General features: G+C 51.3%; 4 protein-coding genes across 27 annotated transcripts; 2 read left to right on the top strand and 2 right to left on the bottom strand.

Moving 5' to 3' along the window:
* Positions 1-386: 386 nt before the first annotated feature.
* On the bottom strand, positions 387-4,066 carry STK16 (serine/threonine kinase 16). Of its 2 annotated transcripts, none has more exons than XM_056808162.1 (8): positions 3,959-4,066; positions 3,341-3,517; positions 2,650-2,860; positions 2,351-2,484; positions 2,063-2,183; positions 1,792-1,887; positions 994-1,115; positions 387-868 (listed from the first exon to the last, which is right to left on the bottom strand). In XM_056808162.1, the coding sequence occupies exons 2-8, from the start codon at positions 3,424-3,426 to the stop codon at positions 730-732; spliced, it is 909 nt and encodes a 302-aa protein (XP_056664140.1). In that variant the 5' UTR covers positions 3,427-3,517; positions 3,959-4,066; the 3' UTR covers positions 387-729. The 2 variants fall into 2 exon arrangements, with proteins under 2 accessions (XP_056664140.1, XP_056664139.1); XM_056808161.1 differs by having other exon boundaries at positions 2,650-2,869.
* GLB1L (galactosidase beta 1 like) lies at positions 3,501-10,734 on the top strand. 3 transcript variants are annotated; one of them, XM_056808158.1, is made up of 17 exons: positions 3,502-4,008; positions 4,709-4,822; positions 4,959-5,125; positions 5,454-5,604; positions 5,902-5,962; positions 7,458-7,552; positions 7,640-7,814; positions 7,902-7,960; positions 8,067-8,188; positions 8,311-8,351; positions 8,517-8,635; positions 8,811-8,885; positions 9,003-9,092; positions 9,223-9,336; positions 9,581-9,712; positions 9,963-10,178; positions 10,309-10,734. In XM_056808158.1, exons 1-17 carry the CDS (start codon positions 3,673-3,675, stop codon positions 10,507-10,509), a joined length of 2,268 nt encoding a protein of 755 aa, XP_056664136.1. In that variant the 5' UTR covers positions 3,502-3,672; the 3' UTR covers positions 10,510-10,734. The 3 variants fall into 3 exon arrangements, with proteins under 3 accessions (XP_056664137.1, XP_056664136.1, XP_056664138.1); XM_056808160.1 differs by lacking the exon at positions 3,502-4,008 and adding an exon at positions 4,021-4,230; XM_056808159.1 differs by lacking the exon at positions 8,811-8,885 and having other exon boundaries at positions 3,501-4,008.
* Positions 10,673-15,748, bottom strand: ANKZF1 (ankyrin repeat and zinc finger peptidyl tRNA hydrolase 1). Of its 2 annotated transcripts, none has more exons than XM_007501686.3 (13): positions 15,613-15,748; positions 15,078-15,190; positions 14,859-14,961; positions 14,543-14,760; positions 14,098-14,210; positions 13,876-14,023; positions 13,379-13,607; positions 13,069-13,194; positions 11,838-12,309; positions 11,595-11,706; positions 11,344-11,511; positions 11,137-11,192; positions 10,673-11,037 (listed from the first exon to the last, which is right to left on the bottom strand). In XM_007501686.3, the coding sequence occupies exons 1-13, from the start codon at positions 15,746-15,748 to the stop codon at positions 10,920-10,922; spliced, it is 2,112 nt and encodes a 703-aa protein (XP_007501748.2). In that variant the 3' UTR covers positions 10,673-10,919. The 2 variants fall into 2 exon arrangements, with proteins under 2 accessions (XP_007501748.2, XP_016280563.2); XM_016425077.2 differs by having other exon boundaries at positions 11,129-11,192.
* ATG9A (autophagy related 9A) lies at positions 15,661-24,321 on the top strand. Of its 20 annotated transcripts, none has more exons than XM_056808152.1 (16): positions 15,661-15,795; positions 17,075-17,132; positions 17,604-17,732; positions 17,823-17,866; positions 18,095-18,159; positions 18,431-18,592; positions 19,196-19,337; positions 19,494-20,242; positions 20,351-20,504; positions 20,589-20,768; positions 20,951-21,199; positions 21,554-21,732; positions 21,948-22,065; positions 22,217-22,439; positions 22,776-22,921; positions 23,250-24,321. In XM_056808152.1, exons 3-16 carry the CDS (start codon positions 17,630-17,632, stop codon positions 23,253-23,255), a joined length of 2,520 nt encoding a protein of 839 aa, XP_056664130.1. In that variant the 5' UTR covers positions 15,661-15,795; positions 17,075-17,132; positions 17,604-17,629; the 3' UTR covers positions 23,256-24,321. The 20 variants fall into 20 exon arrangements, with proteins under 20 accessions (XP_056664130.1, XP_056664127.1, XP_007501743.1 ...); XM_056808149.1 differs by having other exon boundaries at positions 23,917-24,321; XM_007501681.3 differs by lacking the exon at positions 15,661-15,795 and adding an exon at positions 16,103-16,366.
* Positions 24,322-24,462: the final 141 nt, after the last annotated feature.

Genomic DNA, 24,462 nt, shown 5'->3' on the forward strand with positions numbered 1-24,462 from the left:
CCACACAGCTGCTTATTAATCATTAACTCGGCATGTAAGAAGCCTGGGCTAAAATGGCTGCTGCCAACAGCTGTCGAGACCTGTTCTGTTGCTATCCCAGAATTTGCTGCTGGCCCACCGACTGAGTCACTCAGCTTTGCCAGATCCACCCAGAGATTCAGGAAGGGAAGGAAAAGCCGCCCACTTTTAGCTGGGCCTTTGGGATCTCAAGCCTGAAGTTGTTCCAGGCCAGCCTCCTAGAGGGCTGGTATCAGAGCCCAGGCCTCAGGCAGGGAAGGCTATTTTTCCCCTCCCATTCTCATCTACCATCACTGGAAAGAACAAGGGGCCTTTGATACCTTTTCTTCTCCCACTCCCCCTTTCCCTCAACAAAAACAAGAGATAAATAAAAGGCCATGTTTTAGCTTTACTTCTGTATTTACATGTTCTCAGATGCTATTTCACTCCCCCCACCCCCCCACCAAATTTGGGGGCAGACCATGATGGGAGCCTAGTGGTCCAGTTCAAAAGGCCCAGTCATGCCGTGTGCTACCATTTTTGCACTTCTGGGGCAGCCAGGTCCCTTCTCAAGGACCCACTCTTGGTCCTTTGTGGGGAGGAGCTCAGAGGCACCTCTGTATTGGGATAGTGGATCAGAGTCTGTTATTCTGAAAGTCCCATTGAGGAAAAAGACTTCCCTTTTATACGAAGGTCCACGTTCTTGGCCTGACTACACACTCTCCAGGGCTGTCAGATGTGGGTGGTATGTTGGCCTGGAGCCGTGGGCTGCAAACTCTCCAATTGACTGAGAAGGAGAGAAGTATGCGGCCTGCACTGGGGGTCCACAGTCATCATGGAGGCCAGTAGCTGCCGTAAGGCTGGGGAATGCCTGAGGAGTACAAATGTGGCAAGATACACATATATACACATGCACACCTCCATCCCCTAAGGTACAGAGGCCTTCAACATTACAGAAGAAAGTTTTTAGCTTCCAGAATGGCTCCCCCTCCTCACCTGGGGTTCTGGGGAATGCTCAGCTGGTTCTGTACTGCCAAGGCCACACTATCCCCTTTCTGGAACACCATGTCATAGGGGCCTTCTCCAAACATCATAGCAAACAGCACACAACCTAGGGACTGAGCACACATCTATGACCTCTAGGAAAGGGGATTCAGGGGCCTGTATCGATCAACAAACATTTATGAATTGTGTACTAGACCAGACAATTTGAAGTGCTGTATACCCCCCACTCCTAGCTGTGGGGAAAGGAAGCTACCTATGCTCATATGGGGAGGGGAAAGAAGGGCTGCCACAGCTGCACAGATCTAACTGGACAGAACTGAAGGAAATTAGTTCTTGTTCTTCTGGTTTAGAATCTTCCCTGGCTCTGGGACAGAAAGAGCCAGGCTTGGAGATAGGAGGTTCTGGGTTCAAATCAGGCCTCAGACATCCTAGCTGTGTGACCCTGGACAAGTCATGTAACCCAACTGTCCAGACTATTGCCTTGGAACTGATATTTAGTATCAATTTTAAAACAGAAGGTGAGGGTTTTAAATAAAAAAGAATCTTGCCTGCCTTTGGAGCACAGCCAGAGCTCTGGCAGAATGGCTCCAGACCTATATACTCTTGCCCAGAGACCCTAGCTATACCACTTCCTGTGCACTGCCACCAGTTTATAGGAAGGAAGTGGAGGGGAATATGACAGGTTTCCTGGGGCCCCAAGCTATAGAAAGTAAGACAAAAGTCCCCTATTTTTCCCTTAAGGAGGCATTCCAAAGTAGATATAAAGTCTCTGACTCCTTTTAGGCTTACCCAAACATCAGTTCGTTCGTCAATGACACAGTGGCTCTGTACAGAGAAGAGTTCAGGGGCACGATACGAGATAGTACAACGCTGGGCTGCCCAGTCCTAGAAAAAAAAGACCATCCTAGGAGGTAGAAGATGGTTAAGAGTCACCCCGACGCCATGTTCAAAGGGACAGGCGGTGGTACATGTCAGGACCTGAGGAGGGCAATCTGTCTTGCAGTGCCAGCCCCACCCCACCTCGCTTCCAGCATCCCTCAGCCAAATCACAGGGTTCTACCTGCAGGGCCAGTGCTTGTCGGGAGCCTTCCACTTGGATTCGTGCCTGATTCATGGAGCCCAAGTCCATTAGCACTGGCTGCCCATCGTCTCCAAGCAAAATGTTGGTTGGTTTCAGGTCCCTATAGGAAAAGGAATGGCCATCAATTAAGGATTACTGAATTCACCAGTACTACAAGAGGCTAAGAGAGCAAAAAAAAAAAAGGCCTCTCGCCTTCCTTTGGTGTATACCCCATCTCCTCCCTCCTACCACACCTTCCACGGCAGCCATATATCACCTTTCACTAACCTGTGGGCAAAACCCTTGGCATGAATGGCCTCTAGGCCTCTGCAAATGCCCAACAGCAGCAGCAAGATCTGATCCTCCGGTAGGAAGCTGCCTTTGTCTTTCAGCCCTTCCACTTCATTCCATAATGTACCCCTCTGCAAAACACAAGGCTCTTCCAGTATGTTTTCCTTCTCCCCTAATAGGGCTTTCCTATTTGCCAGGCTAGGGCCCTGTCTTCTATCAAAGGTAACCTGGGTCTTTGATGTGAAAACCCAAAGCCTTGTGCTCATACCTCACCCTCAACCAAAGGTTAGTCTCACCTTGAAGAAGGGCAGAAGCAGCCAAGCCTCACACTTGGAGCCCCGTTCTGTCAAGCAATAGGCTTCAAGGCGAAGGATATTGGGGTGCTGAAACAGTCGATGCATGTCAGCTTCTCGCTGTGCTTCCTCCTGGTCCTGTTGCTCATGGCACAGGATTCTCTTCAAGGCATAAAAATGCCCATCCTGCAGACCCTCCACCAGGTCCACATAGCTGAATCCACTCAGAATCAAAAAAGGGCCATGCCCATATTATACAATGCCCAGATACTAATAAGTTTTCTAGGGGGAAATATGCCCAATTCCTGCATTTCCACCCATGGAAGAGACCTCCAAAAAGAGGAGCTCCAGAAATATTGAAGGCAAGACTATATCTTGTAGATGGACAGGACAAAAACTGGAAACAGCTTTCTCAACACTTCCTGTTCTCACTGGACTAAGTTCTGAGGGTTGGATTGATAGAACTTAGAACAGTCAGAGAACCTGGGTTCAAATTCCATTTCTGATGTTACTTATGGAACTTTGGGCAAGTGACCTAAACTCCTTGGGCTTGTTTTCTCCTCTGTAAAATGAGGAAATCACCTGAGATGACCCCAGGTTCCTTCCAGCTCTGATATCTTTGATCCTACATTCTGTCCCAGCTTGGCCCTCCTCCCAACACACTTACAATCACCCTGACCCTGCAGGCCCTTACCCCTCTCCCAGTTTCTGTATGAAGAGGTATCTCTTGTTGTCGATTGTGAGGGTCCCTCGGGAGCAGATACACAGTGTGTGACCCATGGTGCCTTAGTCATCCTCAGGGCAGGGGCAGCAGCTGCCCACCGAGGAGGGCAGTGATGAGCAAATGCTCCAAGGGAAGTCGTCGAAGGGGCTGCAAAGGGATCACAGAATGATGGGGTCACCGATCAGGCTGGAAGAGGCCCAAGAAGTCGTAGACCATGCCCCGCTGGGAGGGGGTGGGGGGATGGCAGAAAGCAGAGATCGGACCTAGGGCTTCAGACCCACAGGAAGCACGCAAGGGTCCCCATGCAGCAACCCTCCCCAACCAGAAGAGCCCAGCCCCCAAGGACTCCCGGGAGTGAGAGGAAGAGGGGAGCCCCGGGGCGCCTCGCGATCGATCAAGGAGGGGGGATGGGAGAGGGGCAGGGGAGAGCACAGGAAGTGGGTGGGGGAAGGACGGGGGAGGGGAGAAGGCGCCCGGTCCCTCAGTTGGGGGGGTTCTGCTTTCTCCACTCCCCGGGGGGGGGGGGGGGCTGCTCCAGCTGCCCCCATTCAGCAGGGATCCCACCCGGGAGCCCGAGGTGCCACGAACCCAACCCAGGCACGCGAGCGGCGGCGGCGACGACGGCAGCGGCGACGGCGGTAGGTGGTGGAATGTCGTCATCTCCCCGCGCCTCGGTAACGGCCCCTGGTATCCTAGCAACCGCGCGGCACTGGGAGCTATGCGCGCCTGGGGCCCCAGGGCCTGCATACGGGCCGCGGGAGGACGCCCCTCTGCAGGGGCCCGGCTCCTGGCCCGGAGCTTCCCGGCGAAGGCCTAGCCAGGCCCTTGGCCCTTGGGACGGGCGGCTCCTCATGCCGGAGGTAGGAGTGGGGGGAGCTGGACTAGTCCGCACCCTGGTCCCCTCCGTGCCTGGGGCTTTGAGGACCTTCTCCCGGAGATCCGTCGGGCTCCTCAGAGTCCCGCAGGCAACCAAACTTGGAGAAACCTCTAGAGACAGCCCCTTCCCTCTCCCTTCTCCCATCACGATCTGGGCCCCTCGAGTTTCCCACTTTCCCCCCTCACCTCTTCTCCCCCTCGCCCTTCCCCCCCCCCCCCCCCCCCCGCAGCTTCATCCTGTGCCTCAGGCCATCCATCCATTCATCCCACATTTAGTTTTAGGGGTTGTTTTTTATTTGCTAGAAGTGGGGAGGCCGACTGGTCTAGGAGCATCTTCCCGCAGGGAAGGAAGGAGAGGCGGCTGGGGAGGGGGTGCTCGGAGACCCGCCCTGACGGCCACCTCCGTCTGTCCTCCCTATAACCCCCCCCACCCCTCCCCCGCTTGCTCTTGTGCCCTCCCAGGAGCCGCGTCATGTGACGGGGCTGGAGGCAGGATTGGAGCTCGGAAGTCTTGGCTTCGCCATGGCCCCTGGGTCGCAGCTCTGTCTCCTTTTCCTGCTCCAGTTTCTTCAGGAAGTAAGCCTGGGCCTTGGACTGCGGAGCTGGCAGGAGTGTCTCCGGGAGCGGGAATGGGGCGGGGGGAGGGTAGGCCCCTGGGAGTAGGGGAGGATGGGAGGCATCGCGCGCGACCCTCGGTTTACCCCACCCCCAGGCTGCCCCCAGGTCTTTCGAGGTGGATCGACAGAGAGGCATATTCCTGCTTGACGGAGTCCCGTTCCGCTATGTGTCAGGCAGCATACATTACTCCCGGGTCCCCAGCCCGCTTTGGTCTGACCGACTCCACAAGATGCGCATGAGCGGCCTCAACGCAGTGCAGGTGTAAGGGGCTTCCCAATCCCGAATCCGAGAGAGGGGATCCCCTCTGATTGGAGCTGGGCAGCCTGGGAATGACTGCAGGGAGTGGGGTAAGGCCATGGCAGGGTGGGGGTGGGAGAGGTCAGGAGTGGCAGACTTCAAGCATGGAAGCTTTAGTGGTCAAACCTAAAGCCCCTCATTTATAGAGGAGGAATCCCAAGACTCATAAAATTTGTCTAGGCTAGCTGGTAGTGACAAGAAAAAGAATGATAGAAACTCCTGAGGTTCCTGAGCTACTGCTGGTAGGAGCTATTGACAGGAGGCTCCCTAGAGCCCTCCCTTTTCTCCCCAGTTATGTGCCTTGGAACTATCATGAGCCACAGCCTGGAGTCTACAACTTCCAGGGCAATCGAGATCTGGTGGCATTTCTGAAGGCAGCCGCCAATGAGGACTTGTTGGTGATTCTGAGGCCTGGCCCCTACATTTGTGCAGAGTGGGAAATGGTGAGTGGGAGAGGGGACAAGACAAAACTCATGACTTTTGTACTGACAATCAGAGCTTTCTTCTTTGTATGTGTCTCTCTCCTTCTCCCTCTCCTTTTCCTCTCTCCCTCAGTGTCCCTACTCTTTTTGAATCCTACAGCTAGTAAGTGGCTGAGTCTGGATTTGAGCTTAGGTCTTTGTGATCCAAGCCCAGTACTCTATACACTTCACCACCTAGCTGCCCTTCCATGCCCCTTCTTCTTCCATCTTCTAATTCCTTTTTTACCTCTTTCTATATCTTTGTTTTTATGCCCTCAGGGAGGTCTCCCAGCCTGGTTGCTTCAAAACCCTGAAATTGTCCTAAGAACCTCAGATCCAGGTGAGTCTGGGGATTAAAGTCCAGAATTGAAGCATATGAAAGACCAGAAGTTTGGCTTGGTTGGGCATTAAAAACCAAAAAGGGGTGGCCAATGTGGTAATTATAGGTTTGCTAAATCATTAGGACATCCCAGATACTTACAAATGGACCTGGTAAGTAGATCCTAACTAGCACTTTTCAACTGACAAGACCTTTTTTTGTCATTTGACCTTCTCTACTTGGGTTGTTATCTAAAGAAAATCAGCCTTGACTCAGCTGGGCCAGATGGCAGGGAACCTTGCTATAGAGAGACCCTTCCCATTATGTTTCCTGCCATCTACGGGGTTTAGGACCTGTTTCTAGTTGTTCTTATCAAGTCATTCAGCTGGACAGGAAACAAGGAATCTTCCTAGGTAGAGCTCCTTGGGAAGGTCTCTTAACAAGTTGGTCATGTGTAAGTACTACAGAATGGAAAAGGATTGAAGAGCACCACCCTAAACTGATATTCAGATAGTGTCTTTTAGTTGTCCAGAAGTGGATCTTGGGAAAAATCTCCATCACTAAGGGGCCTTCAGGCACAGGCTTGGGTAATTACTTGTTGCAGATATTGTAGGTTTTGCGACTCACATTGGGGATTGGGCTAGATAACTTCTTAGCTCTCTTTCATCTATAAAATACCATGATTTAGTGCTGAATAAAAGGGACATTTCCTAAGAAACTCAAGCATAGCACATTTAGATAGTCTAGATGGTAAGAGATTTTCATAATTTTCAGTCTCTAAACAGTTCTTTATTGTTCAAAGGGGAGAGAAATGCCTCTCTTCACCCTTTAGTGATTAGTCATAGCTCCTTTTATTAAAAGTACTTTAGCACCTCCTTGGGAAATGTTTTTATCCATTTCAATCCAATCCAACAAGTGTTTAAAGGCACCATGCTAGCATTAAGGACACAAAGACAAAATATAGTTTCTGACTGAAAATGTAATGCAAATAAAGATATACATGATCATTTGAGCAGGTTTTGTGATGCTTAGGCAGAATCCCTCTGGTGACAAAAGGTCATCAGCTCTCATCTTGTCTGTCTATCCAGAATACCATGGCTGGTCTTTAGGTAAGAAGGAAAGAACTTGCGGCTCTGCTCCTGCTGAATGGCATCTGGACCAACTACAGTGGCATGCCACTCTTCCTGTCTTGTATATATGTTTCTGAATTTTTGTCTGCTCTTTTACTTTTTTCTTCTACTCCACATCCTTCCTTTTTTCTTTAGTCAGTGCCCTAAGTCTGTACTGATAACCAACTGTATGGCTTTACCTCATCTTTGTAACACTCCCAGGTGCTGAACTTCAAGGCTTCCTGTCTCAGGGTCTCAGTGAGCTGTAAGGTGGGTGCTTGCTTAGTTCTGAGTTTTGCCCAAGATGAAGGATGCTCTGGAGCTGTGACGTTTCTGTTCCAGGAGAGTCGATGGCTATCTAATGAGAAAGGCCATGGGGAAGCTCAGGCAGATTTCCTTCTTCCTAGATTTCCTTGCTGCAGTGGACTCTTGGTTCCATGTCTTGATGCCCATGGTACAGCCCTGGCTGTACCACAACGGGGGCAATATCATCAGTGTCCAGGTGCAGAGAGAAGAGGATTTGGGAGGGTAGGGAAAAGAAGACTGTTTTAGTCTGAAGTCCAAGCTTACTATCTCATCCTCTTAACAGGTGGAGAATGAATATGGCAGCTACTTTGCCTGTGACTTTAGATACATGAGACACCTGGCTGGATTATTCCGAGCACTGCTGGGGGATCAGATCTTCCTGTTTACCACAGATGGGCCACGTGGCTTCAGCTGTGGAACCCTACAGGGTCTCTATTCTACTGTGGATTTTGGCCCAGGTCTCCTGAGGAGAGAGGGTAGGGGTGGGGTCTGGGGAAGGTAAACTCTGACCTGTAACATCGTATACCCCTTCATTCCTACTGCAGATGACAACATGACTGAGATCTTTGCCATGCAGCAGAAGTATGAGCCCAATGGGCCCCTGGTGAGGGGGGCGGGGAAGGGGAGCCAGAAGACAATACTCAGAAAGATGGTTGCGGTTGGTTCCCTTTTCTTTTCTCTGTCTCCCATCTTTTCATTTTACTCTTCAGGTGAACTCAGAGTACTACACAGGATGGCTAGACTACTGGGGTGGGAATCATTCAAAATGGGATACAAAGACCTTGGCCAATGGACTACAGAATATGCTGGAGTTGGGAGCAAATGTGAACATGTAAGTGGGATATGGGGGAAAGGTTGGGGATGGTAGCTGAGGATGGGGATAGTACTATTTGTCAACTTTCTGAATGCAGAGAACCCACACCACATTTACTCTCTTGTCCTTGTCTGTCTCAGGTACATGTTCCATGGAGGCACCAACTTTGGCTACTGGAGTGGTGAGTCCAGAGCACTTGCTGGAAGCAAAAACAACTCAGAAATGGAGGCACTTTTGCATTTGAAGGACAAACTGTGAGGGAGGGAAGCTAAAGGGGGTTAATTACTGCCACTCCTCTACTGCAGTTCTCAGCAGTTGGGACAAAGTTTTTCTTCTAATCTCCCAGGTGCTGATTTTAAGAAGATCTATCAGCCTGTCACAACCAGTTATGACTATGATGCACCTCTCTCTGAAGCTGGAGATCCCACACCCAAACTACTTGTCATCCAAAGTGTCATCAGCAAGGTACCTGTCAGTACTATAGATCCCTTGTCTTCTCTTGAGGAACTTAAGGGGCTCAAAGCATGGGGTGGTTTTTTTCAGCTGGGGTGGTAACTGTGTAACTCTGGAAAAGGGTGGGTCATTACCATTGGGGTTTTCTTATTCTTGTTGACTCCTGAAGAATCAATGTTGGGCTTAGTTCCAGGAACTTCCCTTGGGGCCTTTTCCCCTCCCCAGCCCCAAGATGAAGTTTGGACCTGTGACCCTGAAGCTGGTAAGATTCTTATCCCACTTCTTCATTTGGTTCCACCCATCTTTGGGGTTCTGTCCCTCTTCCCCAGACCCTCTAATTTCCCCTCTTTTGTTCTTCCCCTTCCCTCTGGTTTTGTAGGCTGGTGACCTGCTGAACTTTCTAAATGTCCTGTGCCCTGATGAGCCCATCCAAAGTCATTTACCCCTAACTTTTGAGGCTGTCAAGCAGGTGAGGCAACCTACCCTTCTCCAGGTAGCTTTTGACATCCTCCAACATCCCTACTCCATCTTGCCAGAGTTCCCTGAAACTCCCATGTTTTTTCATAGCTCACCTTAACTTCTTCCTTCCTCAATACTAGGATTATGGCTTCTTACTGTACAGGACACAACTGCCCCAGAACCTGACAAAACCAACCCCACTCTGGGTAAAGAACAATGGTGTCCGTGACCGTGCCTATGTGATGTTGGATGGGGTGAGAGTTCAATTCCAAGACCCCTCAGAGTCTCTTCCTCCTGAACCCTCCCACTTCCCATTCCTTTCCTGCCCTCCACCCCCCCAGTTCAGGGGTTAGTCTTAGCCTTTCTTTGTGTGAGCGGATGGAGGTTGTAGAATGGATAGGTGCCTGGGCAGGTGTCCTGGGAGGTTTGTGTGATAAGGTAGAGGGACGGCAGCTAGGGCTGTACTTACTGCTTCTTATTACCCCATCCCATTCACAGGTGTCTCAGGGCATTCTGGAACGAGACAAGGATGAAGCACTGTTTATGACAGGGCAGGCAGGATCCACATTGGATGTGCTGCTGGAGAATATGGGGAGGATCAGCTTTGGGTACAACATCAGTGACTTTAAGGTGGGACAGCTAGAAACAGTCTTAACCAACCTCCCCATAGGTCTTCTGATCTTTAAGGGAGTCATACCTGAAAGGGGAGCCAGACCCATGTCTTACCTCATTAAGGTCCCTGAAGAAAAAGGGGAGTGGGTAGTAGAAGTGGGGGGAGGAAAATGGAACCAAGAGATCTTCTCTTTCCTCCAGGGCTATGTGCTTGAATTTGTTAGTTTAACTTGGAACATCAGTAACATTTCATTTGCCCAACCCACAGGGCCTGATACAGCCTTTGGTCCTGGGGGACGTTGTCCTCACTGACTGGCTGCTCTTTCCTCTGAATATTGATGCCCTTATGGATTCAAAGAATAGGGTATTTGAGACCCAAGAGCTCAATTTGAAGTCTTCCTCTGGTCCAGCCTTCTACTCAGCGACTTTTCAACTCCCAGGTCCACCTTGGGACACCTTTCTATACCTTCCCGGCTGGACCAAGGTATTGTTAGGATGGAGGGACAGGGAACATAATGATCCTGAGGACAGAATCCTCCCTACCTTATCTGGAAGTCTTATGGAAGGGATTTGCCTTTTCACTAGGAGTCCTGAGTCTTCCCTTCTCCTACTAGGGCCAGGTCTGGATTAATGGGTTTAACCTGGGCCGTTACTGGACAAGGCGAGGCCCACAGCAGTCACTCTACGTGCCAGGACCCCTGCTCTTGCCTACAGGGACCCCCAACATCATCACACTGCTGGAGCTGGAGCATGCACCTCCTAGGACACAAATCCAATTTCTGGACAGACCTCTGTTTAATGCCACTCTCCACTAAATATACTGATGCCAACCTCTGGCTGACTGCTCCAGGGAAGGGCCCTCCCTGGCCCAGTGAAGGCATCTTAGGCCTAAAGTGAAGAAGACCTGGGTTGTGAGGTGGCTCAGTGGCTTTTCCTGAGGACTGTTCTGGCAGAGAGGATAGCAATTTACAACTGAAATAGTGTTTCTTTATCAAATTTTATTGCATTAAATTTCAGAGACACAGTACCCTCTCCCTCCACACATGTCATTGCCCCTATTTTTGCTGTGACTTTTCCAAGCCTCTATTACTTTGGCTAATTTTGCATCCTTTGTTACCATAACAGAGGTATGAGTGAGGGTGGACTAGAAGTTGGGGGAAGAGACCTAAAGCCAGTCTGAAGCTTTCATTCCCCCACCATGGGCCTGGACAGGGGTAATGAGAGATCAAGAGAGTGGTCTTCCCCTTCGATGCTCCTGTAGACACCGTGTAGAGCAAAAGGAGAAGTCAAGGTAGTGAAAGGGGACAAGCCCCAGAAGAGATGCCCCACAAACCCAACAGCGCCTGGAGAAAAGAAAAAAACAGAGCTTGCCAGGTATTCAAGTCTTCCCCTGCCCCACAAACCCCTGCCCTGTTGTCTCACACCTGCCCTCACCTCCATACCTGGGAGTCTGAGTTCCCATCTGGGCAGCTAGCCTTCTTTCAGCAGCCAAAGCTCTCTGATGAGAAGAATAAGCCACAGTGAGGACCTTACACCCCTCTGGGTAAGGGACCCTGGTTGGGTGTGGAGGGCCCAACTTCAGAAGAGGCCCCCACCTCTGGGAAATGCAGGGTTAGACAGGAGGATCATTCTTGAGGCTACCACCTCACCTTCTCACGGTCACTGAGAGCAGCGAATCTCTGCTGTTCCTCTTGCTCATGCTTCTCATGCTCCTGCTGTTTTCGTCGCTGCTCCTCCCGGAGGCGCCTTGCCGCCTTCTGCTCCCTCCTCCGAGCAGCTCCATGTGCCTCCATCTCTGCTGTCAGGGGCCCTGGGACCTGGGGAGAATCAAAAAGGTCTAAGGTGCTGGGGAAGCCTTCAGATGCCAAGCCCACAAGCCCACTTCACCCTCCCAGCTCACTTGGGCCTTGCTGTAATCGTGCGCATCTGGATTCTTCCCCATGAACTTGCGGAATTCATTCCGTGTCATTTTGTCAGCTGCAACTGTGTATGGGGGCCGAGCACAGGAATCCCTGGAGTATACAGAGAACCAGTTCAGTGTCTCCTCTCCCCAGAGTCACCCAGGGAAACAACTCTCAGCTCAAGGATCTTAGAGTTGGGATCTACTCTTGTCATAGCTATAGAACTCTTTTCCTACACACACCTGATGGTGGGATCAGCACCACTCTCCAGCAGTAGTTGGACTACTAGGCTCCTGCCAGCTGCAGCTGCTGCATGTAATAGGGTCCAACCACCAGAGCCCAATGGGGCACTGAGCATAGAGTAGATTCTAGTGTCCGAGGGGAGAGCCTCCAGCTGGTGCTTCAGGGTTCCAAGATCCCCTGCCCGACAGGCTGTCCAGAGAGTATCCCACAGCTCTTGCTGCCCTGTGATTCCAACCTCCTCCAGGGAAGGTTGCAGAGGAACCATGTTTTCCTGGACTATCTGTGGAAGGGACACAGTTTCTTGGGGGGATTGTAAAGCTGTGTCTACTCCAGCCGCAACCTCCTGGCTCTTCTTCTTCCTTTTTCTTCTTCTCCGCTTGGGCAATAATTCAAACTCACGAAGATCCAGGGTTCCCAGTGTCAATTCCACCAGCTCTAGCTCCACAGGGGGGCTGCATTCTCCTTCAGACCCTGGAGGAAAATGGTGAGTCATGTTAGTGGACTTAAGTATGCAGTCATGATTGATGGAATAGAAATGCAGATGAAAACATATGCTTTATCACTTGTTCATTTGGCTATTATATATTTGGGGGTTTTGGTTTTATAAGATTATTCGCTTACAAAACTGAATTTTTAAAAAGTATGTCATCATGGCTGCTTAGGTACATGAGGATATAAGCATAGATAAACTATATCACTGACTTTTTTTTTTAATTATTGTCAACCATCAGTGATAAGTAAGTACCACACCAAATACAGGAAAAAGGCTGCCAATCTACAATGTGAAGAGTAGCCCACCCATGACAAAAGATTTCTAGTGACTGGAAATAAAGGAACATCCAAGAGAGTGTATACTAGCAAAGCCAAAGGCTCATTGTTTTGTGTTAACATTCTGTCAGTTCAGTAGCTCTCGGCCAGACTTTAGTAAGCCGAAAAATGTTAGGCTTTCCCTGAGAGGTCACTAAACTGACTTGGCTCCTCATTCTCTAACTAGAAATCAAAATTGCCCTGGCAAACACCCATATTCCAGTATCACAAATTTGAGTTGAGGAGGCGGTAGTCTTATATACACAAGGCTGGGTCCAATATATACAACAGAAAAAGAGATGACAGAATGGAAGAAGAGGAAAACAAACTCAGGTTCTGGTACATTTTCAGCTGAAATGCCCAAAAGGGAAAGTTCTCCCAGGCATAAGACAAACCTCCTGTACTTCCCAAGGAGAAACTCACCACTTAGCCCAAGGACCTCCTCATTACCACCTGGATCCTTCTCCTGAATGTTGGTCTTTTTCTGACTTTTCACTTTCCAATCAGTCTGTGGTGAATCCAATCTGGCCATTTCCCTTGGGTCTTCTCCTGTACCAAAACAGGAGATTGTGACCAGTTGGTTCCCCAATAGGCTCAAATAGGAGAAGGAATACCAGGGTCCTTGCCATAAAGATGTGGCTGGGGAGCCCCCACAGGGACCAAATGGTTCCCCTTTCCGAATTTGAGTGATAGAGTAGGAAGAAAAGTCTGCAGATGTGGACTAGGCTCTCACCATGAATGTGCACCATGGCCAGCGCCTGAAGCACACGCTGAAGTTCTCGGAAGGTAGGTCTACGGGTAGCGAGGGGAATATGCCAGAGACGGGGATCCCCCCGCTGCAGTGGTGCTCCACGGCCCCCGAAGAAGAGAGCCCGGCCAGATCGGGGGGCTCGAAGCAGTATAGTCCCTGCCTCCCCCAGTGGCCCTGCCCAGCCTGGCCCTGCCAGCAGTTCTCGAACCTCCTAGAAGAGACAGTAGCTCAGCTCCACAGACTACGCTCTATCCTTCAGCCAGACAGTGACTCAGGAATCACAGATTGGGGGAAGACATCGAAGGGTTAAAAAAGGGACTAAACTCCCTGGAGATTTCCACTCTAAAATTCTTCCTTAAAAAAAGATAAATGTTGGTGATTATAAGAGGGGCAGAGTTCCTCCTATACCACTTATGTTTAACTGAATTGTGGAGGAAGGAAATTTTGAGAAGAGATTCTGAAAGGTGTTAATGACTCGCCTTGAATAGTGCAGCTTCATTGTATCGCCTCAAGTTGGCTCCAGCAGACCGAGAACCTCCAGCACGGGCATCCTGAAGTCCTTGGGCTGTTCCCCGCCGTGCCCGGACAGTGTACCGGTGAAATGTTTTGTGTGTCACTACGTCTCTCCTATAAACAGCATATTCTGTCAGGAAGGCCAGAGGAATTTTCTGAGAACCTAACTCTATGGGATCCCTGCTTACCCTCTGAAGATGGCACCAGCAAAGTGACCAGCTGCTGCCATGAGTACCACACAGCATTGAGGACCTCCAGCCTGTAAGGCCTTCAATAGCAACTCTGCCTCCTCTTCGGGGTCCTAGAGGGATAAAAGGAAACATTCACTAAGCCTGCTCTCAGGACTTAATGATTCAGCATTATAAGCAGTAGGTATTACAGCATAGTTCTGGCCCTAGAGTAGGAAGACCCAAGTTCAAATTCAGCATTAGACACCACATAACTAGGAAAGTTATTTAACTATTCCCAGCCTTAGTTTCCTCATCTGTAAAATAGGGATGATAATAGCACCAACCTAGGTTGTAAAGGGCTTTGCAGGAGGGGAGGAGGGAGAAACAAATGTACAAAATGGAAGTCTAAACTAGAAGGAGTAAAGGGATTAAGGCTAACAAAGAAACCAAGGGTGTTACTTGCCTGCCGAGGCCCCAGGAGACATCGATAGGCAGAGAGAAACTGGCCCTGAGCATTTTGGAAGAGGACCCGGTGTGGGTGAAAGCCCTGGAGGGGGTCTGGTCTTCCTAGCTCTGCCCCTTCCACATCCAACGGATCTAAGCCCTTTGACTCCACATTTTCTGTGTCTGAGTCGGAGCTGGAGTTGGAATCATCTGAACCAGAGATGCTGGAGAGGTCTCCTGAGGACAAAGAAAAGTGCTTGTGTTATACCCCTCAAACCTTCTCCCAATTCCCCAACTGAACCCATCCATGTGCTGTACCTGTCCCCACTTGTCACCTGAACAGCTCTGCTTCTCGAATTCATGGGCCGAAAGGGAAAGCTGACCCTTCAGTCGCTGCTTCAGATTGAAACGATGCCAATCCAATCTGTAATGCTCCCTCTGGTGGAAAGGCACAGGGAAAGTCCAAGTTTAGGCTCAAAAGCTGACTCAGCATCACACCACCAGATGCCCAATTTCCCCATCCGTACCCTCCCCTGCCCACTGCGGTTCTGCACCTGATCCTGGCGGCTCTGGAAGGACTGGACACAGGCTGAGCAAAACATTCGCTCAGACACTTCGGTTTGCCCCTTGTACACCTGCTCCCTGAGCCTGGTTTCTTTTTCTGACTCTGGAGTAAAGGGTTTAAGAAACTTGAGGGAAGTTTTAGGGGCTGTCAAACCCACAAGTCACCCTGTCAGTGTTGAAGTCCTTCCTCTCCTAAAGAGAGAGGACCCAAAAGGGCTCCTCCGTCTTTAGTCGTCGTCCTCCCCCACCCTAACCTTAAGTGCTAGTGCAGCCCCAGGACGATGGTTGTCTACGGGGCTTCTAGGGCCTTTTTGCAACAAAATCAGGTCCGTGTGGTGATTTCCGATGATTTCAGCATAGTGAAGCCGAATACAGCGCATCCTCTGCCCCAAAACAAAGGAGTGGGGTGCGTAGGGTCTGGGCTCGCGTAATCATGCCCCTCCCCCCAGCCCTCATTGGGAACGCTCAGGGCTCGGCCCCAACTCTACCCTCCATCCCCCACCCCCCCGGGGCCCCGGCAGCTACCTGAACCCGCCGGGACCAAGGCCGCACCCCGCGCTCGGCCCACGAGGCGAAGGCCCTCCAGGAGCCGGGCACCCGCACCGAGATCAAATATGGACACCGAGGCCGGAGGCGGGACTCGAACCGGGTCGGGCGGCATGGCGGCGGCAGCGGACGTAGCGGCTTCCACTTCTACCTACAGCCCAGGTGCGACTGAGCCCTTTGCCCCCTGTCCGTTACCAGGGCGACGGGCCCCAGCGGTGACTGCACAGTGTCGATGCGGCCCACGAGAGGATCTGGGCGCTAGGCCCTAGGCACCCACGCCGCCTCAGTCCCACTCAGATCCCAGAAATACCACCTCGGGTCCGTCACTACAGGGCCCCACGAAGGACATTCCGCGGCGCCGTCTCTTAGCCTCGCCCTCTAAGTAGCCTTGTATTGGTTCCGCTAAATCTCCACCCGCTACACACCACATGTCCCACCCCTGTAGCAAGCGATTGGTTGTCGCATCTCCACCCCTTGTAGTCATTGGTCCGCACTTCTGCGGGAGACAATGAGTGGCATCAGCCCGGCCTAGTGCTCAGGGTTGGGGCCGGAGTCGGAGCCCCGGACGCCAGCGCCTCCACCACCGCTTGGGCTTTAGGAAGAGCAGAGGACCGGTAACCGGCGACAGAGGGTCCGGGACAGGATGGGGCGTACGTGCCCACTTGAGCCTGGAACGACTGGGGCTGGAGGAGGGGGTTGAGAAGGGAGCAGAGCGGGGGCGCGCGTGCGGCGGGTAACTGGGGGGAACCGGGCGGGGACGCGCGCTCCGGGTGTTTTGATAACTGTGCACGCGCGGGCGGGAGCGCGCCCCGGGAGGGGGCGGGAGGTAGGGGTCCTGGAGTGCGTGGTTAGGGCCTCCGGAGGCGCCGAGGCGGTGGGCAGAGGGCGAGCATGGGGATGGGCCCCTCCGCGTAAGGCTTGGGAAGCCAGGCCGGGAGGGAGGCAGCACCGGGGAAACCCGACCCGGTGGCAGTGGTGACCTAGGGCTACCCAATCTCTGCCGACTCTGGATTTGCTCCGGGAAGGCTGTGCCTAGACCGTGAGAGGGCTCGGGTAGGTGCTGGCACGTCTGCGGTACAGGTCCAGAAAGGGAAGCGTATTCCAGGGGGGCTCGCTTCACTTGGTCCCCCGTGTTAGGGGCTTAGTAGTGCCCAGTAGATGAGCTAATCAGTCTGTAAGGTTCAGGAGCAGAGGATAGCTAGGGAACCCTCAACTTGGGTCTGGACAGATTTTAGGTTTCCCTAGGGCAGGTAGATGTTCACATGTCCTGGAGCCCCAAATTCTGTGCTGCTAACTGCTGTCCACATAGCCAGAGGAAGAGCTACTACCACTATCAGTGCCCAGCCATCTTCCTGTTGGGGTGGCCCGTCCCAAGCTTCATTCCTTCTCTGTTGGCTTCATTCCTCCTCCCACCCCCATTGTCTAACACCTCCTCCTGCAGCTGCAGAACCACTTGGGCATCAAGCGCTGGAGTAGAGCAAATGCTGTCCATGGAGCGGGTAGGTTCCCCAAGAATTATGTAAACCCTTTGTTGGAAAAGTGCCTCCTTAGAAGCAATCAATTATCGTTGCCTTTTTTATTCTTATAAAAGCATGGGGATAGCCTCAGGTAGAAAAGAGGGGAAAAGAATGCTTTATAAAATAGGTGGCTGGGTAGGGTCTTCTGGTAGAGGAGGAGAAAATTAATCTTTCCTCCAAGTGAAAGTGAAACTTATTCCCATTTATGTATAGGCCACACCTAAAAGTCAGAAAAATATCCTAAGGCCAATAGAAACTCCAGAAAACCTTGTTGAATGGCTTATCCAAAGCCCATCACAACTCCTAAATCTGGGCTCTTCCTGATTTATAGCTCCATAGCAGAAAGGAAGCCGGTGATAAAGACCAAGCTGAAAATCTTCCCATTCCTTGTTCAGTTAGGAAGGTCTAGATGCTGAACCAAAAGTAGCCCTTATCTGTACCCATTCTTTTGAGGTGGACAAGGCAGGTAGGCGGTGGTGATGGCACAATTTGACACAGAGTACCAACGGCTGGAGGCCTCCTACAGTGACTCGCCCCCTGGAGAAGAGGACTTGCTAGTGCATGTCCCTGAGGGCAGCAAGTGTGAGTCCCTGGGAAGGTGTTGGGATAGGGAGTCTTTCCCTTGGTTCAGGGGGAAGGGGTATCCTAACTTCCTTTTCCTTATTTCCACAGCACCCTGGCATCACATTGAAAACCTTGATCTCTTTTTCTCTCGGATATCCTTTTGTGTTGGGTTAGGGGATATATACCCAAACTCAGCTGCTCTCCAAGCAGAGCCCTGATGGGGATGTGTAGGGGTGGAATTGAAACTGCTTCTAGGAGCAAAGATGGAGGGTTAAGAGGGACTGAGGAAGGTGTCCTGGTTTTAAGTGATGCTTCTTTGGAGTCCACTTTATGGAATCCTGGTCTCTCACTCATCCCAAGTGCTTTCTTAGCTATGGCACGTCTATAATTTGCACCAGAAGAATGGCTTTACCTGCATGCTCATTGGAGAGATCTTTGAACTCATGTAAGTAGACTGAGAGCTAAAAGGCTCACATGTTACCATTAACTCTATATATAGACTGTTCAACCCACTTTTTGAAACTTTACTTTGCAAACATCTTTATAATAACACAAAAACAGTGGACATGTTCCCCAAGTTGCTGGCCAAGGCATTTCTCCCCCCAAAGCCTTCTCTATCATAACTCTAATCTGGTACCTGTTCTTTTCATTTTTTCTCACTGTTTTTTTTCTTATACTGTGGGAGACAGAAACACCTTCCTACTTTCTCCTCTTAGGCAATTCCTCTTTGTGGTGGCCTTTACCACCTTTCTGGTCAGCTGTGTGGATTATGACATCCTCTTTGCTAACAAGATGGTGAATCACAGTCTGCACCCCAGTGATCCTGTCAAAGTCACATTGCCAGATGCTTTCCTGCCTGCCCAGGTTTGCAGCGCCAGGTAAGGACCTAGGTGATAAAGATCCCAGTGGCTCCAGTTCATATTTGGAGGAAGCAGCTGGTCACCTCAGGAATTCAAAACATCTTAGTTTAAGAGACTCTTTGTCCTAACTGCAGGACCCTGCTGATAACAAAGTCAAGACAGCTACACCTTATTTGATTTTTGGTGGGGCCCTCCACAAACTAAATTGTTTTTAATAACGTGTTCCCCCCATGTGTAAGATATAAAATTTTCTTTGTGAAATTTACCATTCAGGAAGAGAAGTTTTAAGTCTAAATGTTGGCCTTGGTGTCTCTCCTGCAATTGTAAAATTTAAACATAGCACTTGTTTCTGAGCACACTGTTTCATTAGAGGGATTTTTCTTTAACCTAGGTCAGAACACATCAAGGCCAAAGGTAGTGGCCACTTTGACTACCGACATATAGTCAGTCAATTGGGGGGATTTATGTGGAGGACACTGGGAGCTCCTGCTGCCACACCCTGTCCTGGAACACAGTCATAGAAGCAAGCTCAAAGTATGGCCCTCAGGGACAGTCTGTATAAAGGGACTATCAGTGGATAGGTGGGCCAGGATGTTCCATGCCTCTTCCTTTCCTTACCAGGATCCAGGAGAATGGCTCCCTTATCTCCATTCTGGTTATTGCCGGTGTCTTCTGGATCCACCGACTCATCAAGTTCATCTACAATGTCTTCTGCTACTGGGAGATTCATTCCTTCTACTTGCAGGCACTACGCATCCCTATGGTAAGACAGGCTGGAGGAGTTGAGGATGAACAAGGATTTCTGACTCAGGGGTGGGGAGACAGGGAGGGGAATTCAGGGAGGAAAGAATGTCATTCATCTGGTGGGATGGAACAAAGGAATTGGGCTTCCCCTGCCCTTGCCTTCCATTTTTTTCAGTCCACACTTCCATATTGCACATGGCAAGAAGTACAGGCACGGATTGTGCAAACTCAGAAGGAACACCAGATCTGTATTCACAAGCGGGAGCTGACAGAACTTGACATTTACCACCGCATCTTACGTTTCCAAAACTACATGGTGGCACTGGTCAACAAGTCCCTTTTGCCACTGCGTTTCCGGCTGCCTGGCCTGGGGGAAGCGGTTTTCTTCACACGTGGCCTCAAGTACAACTTTGAGCTCATTCTCTTTTGGGGGCCTGGCTCCCTGTTTCTTAATGAATGGAGCCTCAAGGCTGAGTACAAGCGGGGTGGCCAGCGTCTAGAGCTGGCCCAGCGGCTCAGCACTCGAATTCTCTGGATCGGCATTGCTAACTTCCTGCTCTGCCCCCTCATCCTCATCTGGCAGATTCTCTACGCCTTCTTCAGCTATACAGAGGTGTTGAAACGGGAGCCTGGTGCCCTGGGTGCCCGCTGCTGGTCCCTCTATGGTCGCTGCTACCTCCGCCACTTTAATGAGCTGGAGCATGAGCTGCAGTCCCGACTCAACAGGGGCTACAAGCCAGCCTCCAAGTACATGAACTGCTTCCTGTCCCCGCTTCTCACGCTACTGGCCAAGAACGGTGCTTTCTTTGCTGGCTCCATCTTGGCTGTGCTCATTGCCCTCACCATCTATGACGAAGATGTGCTGGCTGTTGAGCATGTACTCACCACAGTCACGCTTCTGGGAGTGGCTGTCACCGTCTGCAGGTGAGTGGGGCCCTCCAGCCTCAGGCAGAAGGGAACTGTGGAAGGAAGACTGCACTATTAGATAGTAGTTACATAGGAACCATTACCAGGATTCCATCTGGCTTCTAGGTCCTTCATACCAGACCAGCACATGGTATTCTGCCCAGAGCAGCTGCTTCGAGTGATCCTGGCTCACATCCACTATATGCCTGACCATTGGCAGGGCAATGCCCACCGCTCACAGACCCGTGATGAGTTTGCACAACTTTTTCAGTATAAGGCGGTGAGTAGAGCTGAGGTTAAGGGGGAGCCCCTAGGTCTCTCCTGAACCTTTCTTGGCACCCAATCCTAGCCCCTTCCATTTCAGGTCTTCATTGTCGAGGAGCTACTGAGTCCTATCGTCACACCTCTCATCTTAATCTTCTGCTTGCGCCCACGTGCCCTAGAAATAATTGATTTCTTCCGAAACTTCACTGTCGAAGTTGTTGGGGTTGGGGACACCTGCTCTTTTGCTCAGATGGACGTTCGACAGCACGGTCATCCTCAGGTGAGGGGGAGGGAAGGACTCATGGCTATCTCTGTCATTGATGATTGTACCCCCAGCAAGTTAGAGCACCACTGATTGGCTACTTGTGGATTAGGGGAGACTGTTAGAACAGGGGCAAGAGAAAGGGTTCATTAGTGAGGTGATAATGATTTCTCTTTATCACTGTTTTTTTCCTTTGGCAGTGGATGTCTGGAGGCCAAACAGAAGCATCAGTCTATCAGCAGGCAGAGGATGGAAAGACAGAGCTGTCGCTAATGCACTTTGCCATCACAAATCCTGGCTGGCAGCCACCTCGGGAGAGCACAGCCTTCCTGGGTTTCCTCAAGGAACAGGTTCAGCGAGATGGAGCTGCAGCTGGGGTTCCCTCAGGGGGACCCCTTCCTGAAAATGCCCTTTTCACTTCCATCCAGTCCTTACAATCTGAGTCAGAGGTACGTTTTTTGTTGTTGTTGTTTTGCGATTGGGAATTGAGGGAGGTAGCTTAAAGTGGAGATAAAGCCCTGAGCATGAAGGCATCTCTGAATGGACTCTAGGTAGTTTGGCTTGGCAGAAGAACTCAGACCCTACCCAGTGCACAGGCCATCAGAACCTTATCAAAACCCACCTTCAACAAAGGGTGACAATGGGCATTTGGCCTGTGAGGTTTAGAGTAAGAGACAGGATTAGAGTTGGACAGTCTTCCCCACTTCTTCTAGGAAAGAGGCCAGAAAATTGGACAAAAAAACCTTGGAAAACAAGGGGATCTCTTCCTCTGAATTTTCTAAACTTACTCCTCTTCTTTGTAGCCACTAAGCCTGATTGCAAATGTGGTGGCAGGTTCTTCATGCCGAGGCCCACCACTGCCCCGGGAGTTGCAGGGGTCCAGGCATCGTGCTGAAGTTGCTTCTGCCCTTCGTTCTTTCTCTCCACTGCAGCCTAGCCAGGCCCCCACAAGTCGAGTCCCTGGCACTTTGAGTAGCTCAGGGTGAGTAGGGGTGAGGGGCAGAGAAGGGCTCTTCTTTCTGTAAAAGAGGGGAGGAGGAGAGGGGACTGACCCCAATTTTGTCTGGGTCTCAGGAGGCAAAAAACTCCCATTTTTGTCTGGGTCTCAGGAACAAGTGAGAAGGGGACACTGCTTTGGAGAAGCAGACTCCTCAGGCTGCAGTGATAAGAGTTGTGTTTTGGGGGTATGGGTGACAGGGTGGATGCCCGAACAGCCAGTTCTGGAAGCAGTGTGTGGGAGGGGCAGCTGCAGAGCCTCGTCCTATCCGAGTATGCTTCCACAGAGATGAGCCTTCACGCCCTCTACATGCACCAGGTTAGTAGGCTGGGCCCTGGGCACACAGGGTTGGAAGGCAAAGGCACAAGTGGATAGAGGGGGCTGGAAACCAGCAGACATGGCAGAGCAGAGTTATTGGTGTGCCATTTTCCTCTGATGCTCTGCTAACTAAACCCCTGGATTCCCCTAGTTGCACAAACAGCAAGCACAGGCAGAACCAGAACGGCATGTGTGGCACCGACGAGAGAGTGATGAAAGTGGGGAAAGCGCCCCTGAAGAGGGAGTAGAAGGCTCTCGGGCCCCTCCCCCCCTCCCTCGATCAGCTAGCTACCCTTGTGCTGCTCCTCGGCCTGGAGCCCCAGAGACCACTGCTCTACAAGGGGCCTTCCAGCGACGATACGGGGGGATCACAGGTACCAGATACAACTTGAGGTGTGCTGGAGAAAAAAGAGTCCAGGGAGCAGAGGTAGTGGGAACAAGGGACAAAGGAAAACAATCCTGGATTCAAGTTCTGCTTTAGACCTGAGCATCACAAGATCATGAGCAAAATTATTTAGAGCCTTAAATTTTTTCATCAGTAAAATACTTATGCCACCAGGATAATGATTCATGGAATAGTTATCTCAGAGGATGGAGAAGTTCAAATGAGAACATAGCCATAAAGCCTTTTGGAAACCTTAAAACACTGGTATGTCGGCTGTTATTCCTTGCCCACTCTGTTCATCTTTGGCCCTGGTTTTCTTCCCTAGATTCAGGCACTGTGCCCCGGGCTCCCTCTCATTTCTCCCGCCTCCCCCTTGGGGGATGGGCAGAAGATGGGCAATCAGCAGCAAGGCACCCTGAGCCTGTGCCAGAGGAGGGCTCTGAAGATGAGCTGCCACCCCAGGTACACAAGGTAAGGACTACCCCAAGCAGGAGATAAAATGCATCATTGAGAAACAGTATCACCATCTTCCCAGGACAGAAATGGCATTAAAAGTGAAGGTGGGGAACTTTGCCCCTTAGAGAAAGGACAGTGACTTACAATCAGAATCATTCTCCAGTCCCATAGTCCCATGCACATAGAACATGCCTCATGTGTTAAGTATTGAAAAATCACGTTCCCAGTTTGTCCCCTTTCAAAATGTAGCTTTTCTGTCCCTTTATCTCTGTAATCCTTGAAGAAATGTTATGGACCTACCTCTCTCTCTGAGCCAGGCTCTCCCTCCCTCTCCTTTCCACAGGTGTAGCCAAGGCTGAGGAGGGCCCAGGGTCCTCACTGAACAGAAGTTGTCATTGGCTCCCCACGTGGCTGAGATCAGCTGAATGGGAGGGCTCCCTCAGGATTTTGCTGCCTGGCTCTATGCAGGGCCAAGGGAGGTGCCAACTCTATACTCAAAGTAGTTCCAGAGTGGAAGGCTGGCCCTGGCAGCTGGAAGGCCCGGGGACACTGGACACTGGCTTTGTCCCTGCCATTGCCCCCTGACTGTCGGCCCCATACCCCCGCCCTCTCTGAGTGAGGTGCTAGGAACCAGCTCCCAAGTCCCTGCCAAGGCACTGCCACCTCTTCCCTGCTGCTGCCTGCCCTGCCAAGGCTTCCCTCCCTGACCTTCCCAGACTTATGCCAACTGGGGTACCCGTGCCAACTGTGGGGAGGCTTGTGTCTAGGCCCTCCCCTCTCCTCATTTCGGCAGGAAGAGGGGAGTCTAGTGCCTATGGAAGCACCGTGCCCGCCCTCACTCCCTGTCCTGCCTGCTCCCCTGCTCCTCACTCTCATGAGTATGTGTCTGCCCCTGCTTGGGCTTGGCTTTTGCTTTGTGCAGCTCCCTCCTGCAGAGACCCCGGCCCTGGAGACAATAGGGGAGGGCTTTGTTTTGTTTTGGGTTTTGTTTTTTGTTTTTTTAATTGCAGGAGCAGGACTTTGGAGCTCCTGACTTCTTAGGGTTTGCCGCCCCCCCTTAGTAGACGGGCCCCTCGGATTCTCCCGTAGGTCTTTCCATTCTAAGCCCTGCTGCTGCCTCTGTCGCCTCCTACCCCGTCCCTGAAATCCACTGCTCTGGAGGTGGGGCAGGCTCTGCTCCAGGATTCTGACTACCCACTAAAACTACGATTCCCGACATGCAACATGGAAGGGTGGGGCCGCCGCTCCCCTCCGGCCTCTCACTGCCGCGTTGCATGTTGGGATTCAGTGTCGCTACGTCGGGCACCTGTAACCCCTGACCGACTTGCCGTGATGGCTTTGGGGTCTGAAGTGGCGGAGTTCGCCCTGTAGAGCTGTGTACAGCTGGACGGCATTGAATAAAAGAGGGACTTTGATTCCGTTGTGGTTCCCTCGCCGTCTGTGCCGCTCCCTTCCAACACACTTGAGGTCCCAGGCCCCGCAAGGGCAGGACTGAGGCGTTCCCCTTTTCCTGGCCCGGCGCCGCATTCTCCCCATCCGCCCTTCCTTCCCCTCCA

The sequence above is a fragment of the Monodelphis domestica genome, chromosome 8, assembly GCF_027887165.1.
Source record: "Monodelphis domestica isolate mMonDom1 chromosome 8, mMonDom1.pri, whole genome shotgun sequence".
Lineage (NCBI taxonomy): Eukaryota > Metazoa > Chordata > Mammalia > Didelphimorphia > Didelphidae > Monodelphis > Monodelphis domestica.

What these genes read in the sequence shown, in the direction of transcription:
- STK16 (XM_056808161.1), bottom strand. Translation starts at nt 3,426, where the DNA reads ATGGGTCACACACTGTGTATCTGCTCCCGAGGGACCCTCACAATCGAC. An exon ending in ATACAGAAACTGGGAGAGGG is followed by an intron (nt 2,870 to 3,340) that starts GTAAGGGCCTGC and finishes TTTGATTCTGAG; the next exon opens with TGGATTCAGCTATGTGGACC. An exon ending in AGCATTCCCCAGAACCCCAG is followed by an intron (nt 869 to 993) that starts GTGAGGAGGGGG and finishes TGTACTCCTCAG; the next exon opens with GCATTCCCCAGCCTTACGGC.
- GLB1L (XM_056808158.1), top strand. Translation starts at nt 3,673, where the DNA reads ATGCAGCAACCCTCCCCAACCAGAAGAGCCCAGCCCCCAAGGACTCCC. An exon ending in ATGAGCCCAATGGGCCCCTG is followed by an intron (nt 7,961 to 8,066) that starts GTGAGGGGGGCG and finishes TTTACTCTTCAG; the next exon opens with GTGAACTCAGAGTACTACAC. An exon ending in ACCTTCCCGGCTGGACCAAG is followed by an intron (nt 10,179 to 10,308) that starts GTATTGTTAGGA and finishes TTCTCCTACTAG; the next exon opens with GGCCAGGTCTGGATTAATGG.
- ANKZF1 (XM_016425077.2), bottom strand. Translation starts at nt 15,748, where the DNA reads ATGCCGCCCGACCCGGTTCGAGTCCCGCCTCCGGCCTCGGTGTCCATA. An exon ending in GCTGGTGCCATCTTCAGAGG is followed by an intron (nt 14,024 to 14,097) that starts GTAAGCAGGGAT and finishes TGCTGTTTATAG; the next exon opens with GAGAGACGTAGTGACACACA. An exon ending in GGCCATGGTGCACATTCATG is followed by an intron (nt 13,195 to 13,378) that starts GTGAGAGCCTAG and finishes GTTTTGGTACAG; the next exon opens with GAGAAGACCCAAGGGAAATG.
- ATG9A (XM_056808149.1), top strand. Translation starts at nt 17,630, where the DNA reads ATGGCACAATTTGACACAGAGTACCAACGGCTGGAGGCCTCCTACAGT. An exon ending in GTGGCTGTCACCGTCTGCAG is followed by an intron (nt 20,243 to 20,350) that starts GTGAGTGGGGCC and finishes TCTGGCTTCTAG; the next exon opens with GTCCTTCATACCAGACCAGC. An exon ending in ACGATACGGGGGGATCACAG is followed by an intron (nt 22,440 to 22,775) that starts GTACCAGATACA and finishes TTTCTTCCCTAG; the next exon opens with ATTCAGGCACTGTGCCCCGG.